Source organism: Artibeus jamaicensis, unplaced genomic scaffold (assembly GCF_021234435.1).
Source record: "Artibeus jamaicensis isolate MK-2021 breed Jamaican fruit bat unplaced genomic scaffold, CSHL_Jam_final contig_540, whole genome shotgun sequence".
NCBI lineage: Eukaryota > Metazoa > Chordata > Mammalia > Chiroptera > Phyllostomidae > Artibeus > Artibeus jamaicensis.
This window is the reverse complement of record NW_026521879.1, coordinates 3,113,375-3,127,350: the sequence shown is the minus strand read 5'-3', so window position 1 is coordinate 3,127,350 and position 13,976 is coordinate 3,113,375. Positions and strand designations below refer to the sequence as shown.

General features: G+C 39.1%; 1 protein-coding gene across 5 annotated transcripts in view; it reads left to right on the top strand.

Moving 5' to 3' along the window:
- CADPS2 (calcium dependent secretion activator 2) overlaps positions 1 to 13,976 on the top strand; it is a 621,734-nt gene that overhangs the window by 242,665 nt on the left and 365,093 nt on the right. For all 5 annotated transcript variants that reach the window (XM_053669960.1, XM_053669959.1, XM_053669957.1 and 2 more), the window contains exon 4: positions 3,038 to 3,118. In XM_053669960.1, coding sequence (XP_053525935.1) covers positions 3,038 to 3,118 — 81 coding nt within the window. The remainder of the gene's footprint in view (positions 1 to 3,037; positions 3,119 to 13,976) is intronic.

Genomic DNA, 13,976 nt, shown 5'->3' with positions numbered 1-13,976 from the left:
ACTGCAGAGAATAAAGATACATTTGGGCATCTGTTATGGTTAGGGTTGAATGAACCTGTTTAAAAGACTTGGAAAATATTCTGTGCCCAGAAGGAACATCTGTGAGGTAAATAATCTGTCATCACATAATGTGTTGAATTAGGAACTTAAAGTAAAAACAAATGAAGTTAAAATGAAGTCCTTGTGGAGTGTGGACTTGCCTCTGGCCCCTCCCACAAGCTCCAGAGTCTGTACATCTCCATTTTCTTTGTCTCATACCCAAATCTGGCACTAGAGACAGGTGTGTCACCACCATTTTAGTCAAATGCCTCACATCTACAAGCATCCATTCATGTTTTTCTGTTTTCCTCTCTATCTCTCTCTTTTTTTTTTTTTTTTTTTTTTGAGGAAGAGGGTGGTCAGTAAAGTCAAGTTTTCTGAAGGGTTCAAAACCAAAAAAATTACTTTCGCCATGACTATGTGTGCCACTGTACTGGCAAAATGAGAAGCACGGTACTTGACGTGGCTGGGGAAATACTCTACCACAATAAAAAGTACAAAGAGCCTTGGCCAAGGACTCACAGTACCTGAATTCTGGTCTTCTTCAACTATGTGACTCTGGACTTTACCCTCCACGACTTTAGATTGGGTTGGGTGTGGGTTGTGAGGGAAAGAGGTCAAAGATGTTACCTGGGTTTTGGGCTTGAACAACTGAGCAACTAGGCATGCTGTTTCTCTACTCGATTATTTAAAAGGCACTTAGATAACAGTAGTAGTCTTCTTAAAACATAGATTCATAAATACATACTTTCTTCGCAAAAGAACAAAACACGATTGCACTATTATGACACGGCAGTACTGTAGCCCCCCTCATCTGCAGGAAATGTGTTCAGAGACCCCCCCAGTGGATCAGCCTGAGACAGTGGATGGATAATACTGAATCCTATATATAACATATTTTGGGGTTTTTTGTACAGATACTGACCTATGATGAAGTTTAATTTATATGTGTGTTTGTTTTTGAGATGACACAGAAACACCTTTGCAGTAAGGATTTAGTTTAAGAAAATCTTCCCTATTTTAAACCTTGTTTTAAAATGGATTTGATTTTTAAAATCAACTTGGGAACATATATTTTAGAAATATAACCCCAGAACTTTCTTTTAAATGAAACAAATAGATTTCCCTTTTGTGCTGGAGACAGAATGATCTTTTTTTCCCATGTCACTCATCTGCTTAAAACCTTTTTGGGGGGTGGGGAGAATGTAAACATTATTTTATCTTTGGCTGCTGATCTGATTTCCCACCCCTGTTTTGTGTCCCATTGCCAAACAGCTGTATGACAGCTAACCAAACTTTTTAGCTCCATGCAATTCCCTTCCTTTTCTTTTTTATGATATTTTTCAAGAAAGAGGTAAAACATTTTAATGACTTCTCATTGCTGTAGAAACCAACTCCATACAGCCTAAGGTGGCCATGAAGATTAGCTAATGAAGTAGCCATACCTCTCTCTCCAGCTCATCTCCCTTCCCCGAACCTCCAAGTACTTCATCTCCCAAACCAAACTCCAGACTATTGGTGCCCACTTAATGGAACATATTCCCCTTTTCTTTACTTTCCGTGTGCATTCCAGCACCATCACCCTCTTGACCTGGTTTGCTCCTACTTATGTTTTTCTTTTTAAGGGAGTTTTTAAAGGTCACATTTCAGTTTGTTAGTTCTTTAACAAATGGACAAATTAATCTGCACTCTCCTGGATGTTTAATGTTACACTCAGGACTAATTCAGTCTTTAGATGGATCTTTGGTAAGGCATGGTTGTATTGTGTACTATATACTTTCTTTTTATTTTTTCTTTTAAATTCACACCTGATGATACAGGATATGTTTATTGATTTTTAGAAAGAGAGAAGGGCGGGGGAGAGAGAGAAAGACAGATAGACACAGACATTAACGCAGGAGAGAAATAGTGATTGGTTGCCTCCTGTACATGCCTTGAGGATTGAACCCACAACCTTGGTGTGTACCGTGATTGGGGATTGAACCCACAACTGCAGCACATTGATAGGCCTGGTTCAGGCTTTTCTAAATGATAGGAATAGGAGAGAGAAAGGAATGAGTTCAGAGAAATGCTTGCCTGGTTCACATCTGTCACCTCCAGTGCATCCCATAATGTGCATGACTCAGAGGTCTGCCTTCGCTTAACAGTTTTTATAAAAACTCATAAAGGAGGATTGAATGAATAATTGGGGAAAAAGGAATCATGAGGAAAGTTGAAGTTATAGGAAAAGTTGAGGATTATTTCAATGAAGAAGGGGAAGTAATTTTCCATGTAAATGGAAGACACCTTAAAAATGATGATAGCATGCATGCTTTTCTTGCTTTCAGTCAAATTTAGAACAAGAGTGAAATTCTAATGCGGTGTCAGTCTGTGAAAGAATGGAAGCATTTCTTGTCAGTATGAGTTTGTTGGTACTAGAATGAGGCATAAATGAGACTTAAATGGTAGAAAATTATATCAATCAATCAAATAGTACTTTTAAAGTTTGGCACTAATACAAACTTGTTATAAAACTGAAGGGACTATTTTAAAAAAAACAAAGAAGTGAAACATTACTCAGTTTATCACAGTCCAGAAATGCATTCTGGTAATTCAAAGAAACAAAATGAGATGTTTAGGACTGATCTTTATGAAGACAGAAAGGAGGGTTGAAAAACTTAATGACAGCTGAACATAATGTGAAGAAAATGAGGACTCCTTGGTTTAGAGTTGTTGTGTATAGGTTAGGCAAAGAGTTGTTATAATTAGTTTTTTTTTGTAAAATGCATTATTAACCTTAGAGATTTATGAACTTTTTTTGTGAATGAAAACACAGTGTGCCCAAGAAGTTTAATTGGACTGACAATCTAATTAAACAGTATATTTTGTTCTCTTCTCAGTAGGTAACTGATAAAATTTATTTTAAATGTGTTGAGCCCTTTAGTTTTTGCTTTAGTCTGTAGGTCACTGTAATTAGGTAATCTCATGTGTAATTTCTGTTTTGTTTTTTTTTTTGAAGCTGGATAATGCAGATGAACAAGCAGCCCAGATCAGGAGAGAACTTGATGGTCGGTTGCAATTGGCAGAGAAAATGGCAAAGGTAAACTATTAACCTTGACATACTGTATTACATTTCTTCCTTTAACTAGATTTCTATGAGCAAAAGGAGTTCTGCATAGGTAAAGTCAGCATAGTTTTACCATTTTACCCTCAACATGTATTCCTCTTAAGCCCAAATATCTAAATGTATGTTATCTATATGCAGCATATATAAAATGTTTAAATTCAATGCTAATTTTTGCAGATTATCCTTAAAACAATTGCTTGAATTTCTCAAATTGACAAATTTACAAGAACTTTATTTTTTAATTTTTTGAATGTATTTTATTGGTTTTACTGGTGTAGTTGTCCCATTTTTTCTCCCATTTATTGCCCTCTTCCCTGTAGCCCCCTTCTATCAGCCTTCCCTCCACCTTAGTTCATGTCCATGGGTGGTCCATATAAGTTCTTTGGCTTCTCCATTTCCTATACTATTCTTAACCTCCTCCTGTCTATTTAGTCCCTACCAACTATTCTTCTTATTCCCTGTACCTAAACTCCCACCTTGTCTTGTACACTGTCGTACAGGTGTCAGTTAGCAGTATTACTAGATAACCATACCTATGCCAGCAAAAAGAGCCCCATATCACATCAGCATTCTCAGCTGCAATTGAACTAAGATTAACAAAGGTGAAGAGAGATTGTGGGTATTATAAGATATGACAAAGGGAATAGAAGATGACTAAAATAAGGGAAAATGTTATGTGGTAAGAGGAAGGAGAATTGATAAGGTGAAGGAGAATTGATAAGAGTTGGGATGGAACTGAAGTGAAAAAAGGAAGAGAGCAAAACTTTCAAGGTAAGAAGAACATGAAAGGGCAATGGGCAGAATGGGGTAAAACGAGGGAAGAGTCTACTATTGGGTTTGAAGTAAAATTGAAAAGGAACTGGACCAATGGGAGCAAAATTGCAGAAATGTCACAGCTGGATTGATAGCAATGACAGTTGAATGAAGTTTAATAAAGGTGGAACAGGAATGAGAATATTGTATAAAAGTGAAAAGTGAATATGAGATGTCTGCAATAGAGAAAAATGATTTTGAGAGGATGGGGGAAGCAAGTTAATAAAAGTAAGGAGTAAAGCCCAGGTTGAGAGGGGGGAAGAAAAAAGGGATAGAGAAAACAATGAAATAAAATTCCTTACTCAACGGGGCAGGGGGAAGGTGAAATGGAGTAAGTCAGAGGGAGAGTATTCTATGGAATTTAAAGTATGAATAAGTAGTGAGCAAATAGGAGATCCTTTGGAAAAGTACAGTAATAACCATGATATTTCACCCAGCTAGCCACTTTTTATGACAGGTGAAAAAGAGATGACACTTACTAGAAGTGAAAAAGAACGCGAGCTGACCTAAGAAAGAAGAGTGCTTATGTGAGGTTAGTGGAGGAGAAACAGTGAGAGTAAGGGACAGAAGCTTGGCATAGTGTGAGAGAAAATAAAGTTTACACCAACAGGAATAAAGCTCAGGAAGATGGTGAAATGGATTAAGACTAGGGAAGGGTGCTATGTGGGAGTTGGAATGACAATAGTATGATAAATATATAATCTGAATAAAAAGAATAAAAAGTAAAAGACTGAGAGTAGTGAGTTATTTGGAATATGAGTGAAGTGAAAGGAGAAACGTTAAAATGCAATATGAAAGGGAGAATAAAAAACAAACAATAAAAACAAAACCCAAATAAATCAAAAGGTGAGAAATTTTTAAAAACAACATTCAAAGGACAGCAAAGTGAAATGGGTCTCAGCTGTTGGTGTTCACCTTCTGACTTCTTTCTGGATCTGTCTCTGGTTTTCTCACGGCTCCAGGTCTTACTGTCTTACTCTTGGGGGGGCGGCGGGGAAGCCTCCTCCTGCTTTTAGACCTGCCAGTCTGGTTTTGCATGTTGTCAGGATCCTGCAGGCAGAGGGGGCCTGGGCTCTTTTTTTTTTTTTTTTTCATTTCTTGTGGTTCCCCAAGGATGGGGATTCAGTTTGGGCTCCAGTAATCACAGGTGCCCAGTTTCCAGCGCACACCCTCAGAGCACCGTGCAGTCCACACTGTCCACTCTGCACACTGGCACCAGAGTGGCACTGATAATCCACCTCCTGCACCCCTGCGAGCAGTCCGTGAGGTCCACTGAGTGGGAGCAAATCATGCCCCAGTTCTCCACTCCTCCCTCTTTGCTGGCCTGGCTGCTGCGTGTGGGAGGTCTCTGTGCACAGGAGGCCCCTACACAGCTGCTGAGATCGTCTTTCAAGAAACATCCCTCTTCCGCCAAGATGGAAGTGTAGGTGGAAACACTGTGCCTTCTCGCGCAACCGAGTTTAAAAACAACAAAGTTTGAACAACAAAAACACAGCCAAACCACAGAAAATTGAACTATACTGAAGTTCGACAATAATGAATCACTCAGCCAAACCGGTAAGAGGGGCAGAGCTGGCAGCAGAGCAGGGTCGAAAGGAAAGATCCACCAGACCCGCACAGGCATGTGACCCAGGCCTGTAGGCAGCCGAGGACGAATCCCAGGTGTGGAGTAGCAATGGGTGGACCCACTGAGGGCACAAGATGGCAGGCTGATCTCGGTCATACATACACATGCAGATAAACCAGGTGAAGGAGCGAGCAGTGAGACAGACCAGGCAGGCCCCAGCAGCGGGAAGCAGCAGAGGGGACCGCTGTTTTCCCTCTCTGACCCCACCCTCACATACAGCGTCATAACCCCTCGACCTGGGTCGCCCTACCCTGGTGAACACTTAAGGTTCCTCTCCTCATAGGAGGAGAGGCATGAACAGATCAAAACATGGCTCAAGAAGAATTCAGAGCCGCAGACCCAATAAATCTAAGCAAACAAGAAATTGCCAACCTATCAAATGCACAGTTCAAAACACTGGTGATCTGGATGCTCACAGATCTGGTTGATTTTAGCCACAAATTAGAGGAACATATGAAGGCTAAACTATTTGAAATGAAGGGAAAGGCACAGGAAAGCAATAGTAATGGAAAGGAAACTGGGACTCAAATCAAAGGAGTGGACCAGAAGGAGGAAAAAAATGACCAAACAGAAAAAGATGAAGAAACAAGAATTCAGAAAAATGAGGAGAGGCTAAGGAACCTCCAGGACATCTTTAAATGCTCCAACATCCGAATTATAGGGGTACCAGAAGGGGAAGAAAAAATGCAAATGGTAATCTTATTTGAACAAATAATAAAAGAGAACTTCCCCAATCTGGCAAAGGCAATAGACTTCCAGGAAATCCAGAAAGCTCAGAGAGTCCCAAAGAAGTTGGAACCAAGAAGAAACACACCAAGGCACATCATAATTACATTAGCCAAGATTAAAATGAAGGAGAGAATCCTAGAAGCAGCAAGAGATAAGGGGACAGTCACCTCCAAAGGAGTTCCCATCAGACTGTCAGCTGATTTCTCAAAAGAGACCTTCCAGGCAAGAAGGGGCTGGAAAGAAGTATTCCAAGTCATGAAATCCAAAGACCTACATCCAAGATTGATTTATCCAGCAAAGCTTTCATTTAGAATGGAAGGACAGATAAAGTGCTTCTCAGATAATATCAAATTCAAGGAGTCCATCATCAGCAAGCTCTTATTATATGAAATGTTAAAGGGACTTCTCTAAGAAAAAGAAGATAAAAAATATGAACAGTGAAAGGACAGCAAGCTCACAGTTATTAAGAACCACACCTAAAACAAAAGTAAACTAAGAGGACAGCTAGATCAGAAGCAGAACCATAGAAATGAAGATCACATGGAGGGGTAGCATCAGGGGAGTGGGAGAAGGAGAAGGGGGGAGAAGGTACAGAATATAAGTAGCATAGACGGTAGGCAGAAAATAGATAGGGGGGAGGGCAAGAATAGTATGGGAAATATAGAATCTAAAGAACTTGAGACATATGGTCATAAACTAAAGGGGGGATGGTGAGGGAGGGGTGTGCAGAGTGGAGGGGAAAGAAGGGGGGGAAATAGAACAACTGTAATGGCATAATCAATAAAATACATATTTAAAAAAAAAAAAGAAAAGTCCCGTTGGGTGCTGCCTGCTGCTCCTAGCAAGCGACTGGCTTTCCACACCTTCCAGCTCTCTGAGCAGTCCAGAGGCTATCTGGGTTGTGGCCAGTCACAGCCCCTCTTTTCTCCCAGCTCCATGTGTCATCTGGCTCCCCAACTTACCTGGTACTGTCCAAGCTGGTGACTGCCCCCCCAACTAGGGTGCACTGCCGGTTTAGTGTCACTTACTGCCTTCTTATCCCCCCAGTGACTTTAAGCATCCAGGTCTCTGCAGTTAAGGGTCTGAGACTTCCTGCTCTAGCCATGAGTTTCTTTTTCAATATTTAAGATGTGTTAGAATGGGACTTCATTGTCTAATTATTTTTTTAAGCAGGTGCATTGATTTACTTCAGTGGTACAGAAATTTTCGTTTCTCCCAATGGACTTGAGGTTATAATGCTGTTGATTATAATGCTTGTTCTGAGAATAAGTTGTTTTGCCCTTTTCCTTTGCTGAGCAAAACATTGAATATTTGATGGATAGATTCTCTCCCTTCTTTGTTTCTCTGAAGAATCTTCTCTATTTAAGGATTTTTCTTCAATTTAAAAAATTAGTTATAACATGTAAAAAATAAAGTACACAAATCTTTAGTTTACAGCTTTTGTATAACTACTTCCCAAGTCAAGATATTAAAGGAAGAAGACACACCTTATACTGAGTTAACAATTGTGTTTTTGTTCTTTTGAAAAGTATGTATTTATGAATCTATAAGTTTTAAGAATACTACTACTGTTATCTAAATGTCTTTTTAAATAATCAAGTAGAGAAACAATTGAAAAATTGGAGGTAAATAGAAAAATAGAGAAAACTAAGAGAAATTGGGTAAAAGAGATGACAGTAAGTTGTAAAAACCAAGTTAGAGATTAAGGGATGGGCAAAAGTAGGCTTACATTGTGAGTACATGAAACAGTTTATTCGCAATGTAATAATCATAACCCGCCTGCCTTTTTCCATATGAACAATTATAAACCTACTCTCACCCACCCTTGTATAAGGAAGAATCTCTAGATGAGTGAAGTCATAGGATGATATGAATTGGGGGCTAAGGAGTTCCAGTCACAAAAAGGACAGTGTTTGGCAGGACACTGTGCCATGTTACCATCATCTGAATTTCTAGAGAGGTGCCACATAATTCTAGATGCTTGAAGATGGACTTCATGGGACAGAAACCAAGAAGCTTGAGGCTGTTGGAAGATTTAATGAAAACAAAGGAACACTTTTCTTGAAACCCTAGCCTAAATTGGCAGCTGGTTGAAGGACATTCACTTTTCTTAAAGATCTGAGGCCAAGAGAGAATCCAGATGTGCCAGACCGCGCGGGCAGGACTGTGCACTTGTGCTCAGCATTTGTAAGTTGCCTGCTTTATGTAGATGGTACCTGAGTCTGTGCACATTTGTCATAAATTGGATTTGCTTCTCCAGTGGCCTGGCTGAATATCTGATGCTTTAGAATAAAGTTTGATAATTTTGGGGAGGGTCAGTGGAACTGAAAGGACAGCCTTCAAGACATTCTCATGGTCATGTTTGCAGGAGGAGGTGATCTGGACTGAGTCAGAAGGGAAGACTTAGTGATGTATCTACAGAGACTTCTCTCTCTGAGGGGGCCTGATGGTTTTATCAGAAATGTGATGAAGTAGAAAATGTGGAGAATGAAGTGAAGCCAGTGGGATCAGAAGGGAAAAAAAACACCAAAAATAAGATGTTGAATAAACGTACATTGAATAAACTATTGACATTGCAGATAGAACATGTTTAATTATTTTCTAATTCTATTTCACCAGGTTTAAACCATCTTCATAAAATATTTTACAAAGCTAATTATAATTTTTGATCTTGTTGAACTACGTCTCTACACCTATCATATTAACCCACAGAGGCAGATGATATATTGAATTTATTTTTTAGACAAGGAGATGATTGACTTCACCAAGATTACAGACAATTAGGTGATGGAGGCAGGGCTCAAACCCTTGTCTTTTGACTGCAGAGCCTGGCCCCCGTCTTAGACCCTGCTGCCTCTTCAGTGTGTTAAATCCAGAAGTGTGTATTAATAGTTAATGACTGGCAGTCAGTAACACCTCCCACCACACTGCACAACACCACAATAGAATAAAGTACAAGGCAGAAATCTTTTTCAAGGGATAGAAATATTGACTTTACTATTTCAGCAAAGGCATAATTAGGAAATAGGAAAATTGTGGACTGTTCTAGAAAGACCTGTGGTCAAAACCATCATTGCTGTTTCCTAGATATATAACACTAGAAAAGTTATATTTAAACTTTTGGAGCCTGAATGTTGGAGCTGAAATATTTATTGAATACATACTGAAATGGCCAGGCACTGTGTTAAGCACTTGGGATCCATCCAGACAAATGTAGTCATCTTGGGATAAAACCAGACAAAAATATTTCTGCCATGCCCTGGTGGAGTTGAAGTTTCATTGAGAGAGCCCCACAATAAAAAATAAACATTCCATATAACGGAATTGTGGAAGGCGATCATTTGCTATTTGGAAAATACAACAGAGACAGTGGTTACCGTTTTCAGACAAGTGGTCATGGGAGGCCAGTTCTCGGCAGTGCTATACGTCCAGTAACTCAGTCTGAAAACTTGGAATCGTCTTTGACTCCTTTCTTTTCCTCATAGTTCATGCCAAATTTATTAGGAAATCATTAGCATCTATGTTCAAAGTATTTCCTGAATTTCACAGTTGTCACTGTTTTCCACCTACCATTCTGGCCCAGTCAGCATTGTATCTCACCTGGACAATCATTCTGTCCTTTTGGCTAGGCTCCTAGTTTTGACCTCTGTCTTTATTGACCTGGAAGCCAGTGCTTCTCTGCATGAAAACCTCTCCCCATATCATTGATAGTAAAATACTAAGTAGTTCCTACAGTGTCCTGCAAAGTCCTGCATGATCTGGCCTATGCAACTTCTCCAGCTCTGTCATCCATTAAGCTCTCACTTTTGCTCAGTCCACTCCAGCTCTGTCAGCCTTCCTGGTCTTCTGGCCACAGGTTCTTCACCCTGGTCACAGCCCTTTTCTGCAGTTGTTTTCCCAATATTCACATGCTTTTGCTCCCTGTGTTAATTAAAGTTCTCCAGAAAAATAGAAACAGTATAGATATATAATCTATTGATTTTATTTCTCTGGACATAGATATAGATGTGTAAAAGACACATAGATATCATATCATGTAATTTTATGTATACTTATATACACACACAGTATATACCCACACAGTACATGCATACATATGTACACAAGGCTTTGTGTGTGTTCATATGTCTATATAAATATACGTGTAGAGAGAAATGTTAATTGATTCATTAATTCCATTTATAGGAGTTCTGTCATGTGATTGTAGGGGCTGCCAAGTCCAAAATCTGTAAGAGCTGTTGTTGTAGTCTTGAATTCAAAATCTGCAGGGCAGGCATTCAGGCAAGAAACTCAGGTAAGTTTTGATGTTACAGTATTTAGAGAGAATTGCTGCTTCTTAAGGAAACCTTAGTCTTTGCTCTTAAGGTATTCTACTGATTGGATGGGGCTCACCCCCATTTTGAAGGGCAATCTGATTTCCTCAGAGTCTACTGACTGTAAATGCTAATCATATCTAAAGAATACCTTTGCAGCAACATCTAGACTAGTGTTTGACCAAACAGCTGGGCACCATAGCACAGTCAAATTGACTTATAAAAGTAATCATGTTACTTTTTCATCTACTTTTATGTTCAAAGATCATCTCCCCATTGAGACCTTCCCTGACCACTCTACATTCCCAAGACCTTCCCACTCTATGTCTCCACCTGGACTTTTTTTCTGTATCACTGATCACTTTCTACCTTTTGAAATAATTTCACTGATTATCACATGTGTCTCCTTCCAGTAAAATATAGGCTGCATAGTATACAGAATGTTTTTATGGGCATCTTTATGGTTATATTCTAAGGGCCTAGACACTTGGTGACTCACGGTTAAAGTAGAAAATAACCCTATTCCTGATGCTGTTTTAATTTAAAAGTTCAAATTTAACATGTATTCTTTCTGATATATACTTGGTTCTGTTTCCAAGAAAGAAGCAACACAAGCAAGTTAAATAAAGATTGATGAACAATAAATCTCAAAGCATTAAACAGAGTTGTCATTTTTTTCAAAGAAAAAAATTATTGTCTATTTCCTGAAAAGTTTGAAAATGCTGACAAAATATTTGAGTTTGGTTATTCCTGCCAGTATCCTCATGGAAAAATGATAATGAATGAAATGTTTTTTAATTAAAGCTAAGTAAGAATAGATTTTTATGTGCTAACTACTATCTTTACTTCAAAATTTAAGAAAAAGGGCAAATCCAAACTTTCACACATGCAATATATTGGCCATTTGCTTTATTTAAGTACAATTTTTATTTTTAATATATTTTATTGATTATGCTATTACAGTTGTCCCATTAGCCCCCTTTATTTCCCTCTGCCATGCTCACCCCCTCCCAGCCACATTCCCCCCTTTGGTTCATGTCTATGTGTCATAAGTTCTTTGGCTTCCACATTTCCTATACTGTTCTTAACCTCCCCCTGTCCATTTTCTACTACCATTTATGCTACTTATTCTCTGTACCTTATCCCCTTCCTACTCCCTTGTTGATAACCCTCCATGTGATCCCCATTTCTGTGGTTATGTTTCTGTTCTAGTTGTTCACTTAGTTTGTTTTTATTTTTGTTTTGCATGTGGTTGTTTTACTGTGAGTTGGCTGTCATTTTACTGTTCATAATTTTAATCTTCTTTTTCTTAGATAAATCCCTTTAACATTTCATATAATAAGGGCTTGATGATGATGAACATTTTTAACTTCACCTTATCTGGGAAGCATTTTATTTGCCCTTCCATTCTAAATGAAAGCTTTGTTGGATAGAGCAATCTTGGCTGTAGGTCCTTGCCCTTCATGACTTGGAATACTTCTTTCTAGCACCTTCTTGCCTGCAAGGTTTCTTTTGAGAAATGAGCTGACAGCCTTATGGGAACTCCTTTGTAAGTGACTGTCTCCTTTTCTCTTGCTGCTTCTCAGATTCTCTCCTCTTTAATCTTGGGAAAGGTAATTATGGTGTGTCTTGGTGTGTTTCTCCTTGGGTCCAACTCCTTTGGGACTCTCTGAGCTTCCTGGACTTCCTCCTGGGAGTCTATTTCTTTTGCCAGATTGTGGAAGTTCTCCTTCACTATTGTTTCAAATAAGTTTGAGATTTGTTGCTATTCCTCTTCTTCTGGTACCCCTATGATTCAGATGTTGGAACATTTAAAGATGTCCTGGAGGTTCCTAAGTCCCTCTTCATTTTTTTGAATTCTTGTTTCTTTATTCTTTTATGGCTGAATGTTTCTTTCTTCCTTTTGGTTCACACTATTTATCTGAGTCCCAGTTTCCTTCCTGTTACTGTTGGTTTCCTATACATTTTCCTTTATTTCACTTAGTATAGCCTTCATTTTTTCATCTAATTTCCAATCATATTCAACCAATTCTGTGAGCATCCTGATTGCTAGTGTTTTGAACTGTGCATCTGACAGGCTGGCTATCTCTTCATCACTTAGTTGTATTTTTTCTGGAGCTTTGATCTCTTCTTTCATTCGGGCCTTTTTTTTGTCTTGGTGCACCTGTTATGTAGTAAGAAGTGGAGCTTTAGTTAGGTGTTTACCAGGGTGGGGCAACCCACGTGGCTGCAGTGTGATGCTGTATGTGGGGGAGGGGTCTGAGAGGAAACAAGGGTGCTGACTTCTCTCTCTGCTGGTTTTCAGCCACTTGCCCTGCTACCCACAATCAAATTGGGCCCTTCTGGTGCTGATTCCTGGGTGGGTGGGCTTGTATACATTCTAGGACCCTATGGGTCTCTCAAAAAAATTGTCCTGTGAGGCTGGGAATTTCTCCTGCTGCCACCTCACCCCCCAGAGGCGTTTTCAGTTGGAGTTTTGAGGCCTTATTTCCCTGTGCTGAGGCCCTCTGTTTCGAGGCCAGCTGCAGCCCTTGTCCACCCCGGTCCACAATCTGCTGCCTCGCTGGCTCCTCCAGTCACCACCTTGCTGGGAGTCCTCTCTGCTCTGTCTCCCTGTCTCCGCCCCTCCTACTGGTCTGGATGGCTGTTTCTTCTTTAACTCCTTGGTTAAAGGACTTTGGTTGTTGGACTTTCATACAGTTCAATTTTCTGTCAGTTCTGTTTTTTGTTTTTAAATTGTTGTTGTCCTTATTTTGGTCGTGTGAGGAGGCACAGTGTGTCTACCTATGCCTACATCTTGGCCAAAAGTCTGTTTAAGTATAATTTTTAAAAGGCACAATTATGACTCATGCAAATATAAAATGAACATATAATAAAGATTTAATTCAAAGCATAATTAATGAACAAACTAATTAAATATTTTATTTCAAGAGCACTTAGAAATGGGTGTTGTGGGGCAAAGTTACAATAATATTCATAGAGATATAAAAGTGATTAATTTACAACTAGGATTTAAACTGTAACCATTGGATTATTTTACTTATCAGATACAGCTTATTTCCATGTTTTTCAGAGAAAATTCTGTAAGGTAACATGCAATTTCACTTCCTGGGACCTTTAATCAATAGTAACAGAAGGCAGAACTAAGTGCATGTCCTCAGATGATCCTTGGATGGCCTTTGCCCCCATATGACATTGAAAGGTCCTGCCCCCTCAGCTTTTTGCTTTATTTCTGAGTTTTGGATGCTTTTTATGACAGCTTTTAAAGTTGGTCCACAAATGTAAAAATTGGTTTTATGGCTTAATCTTCTCTTTTTTTTGGTGCATGTATAGAAAAATAATTTCAAAG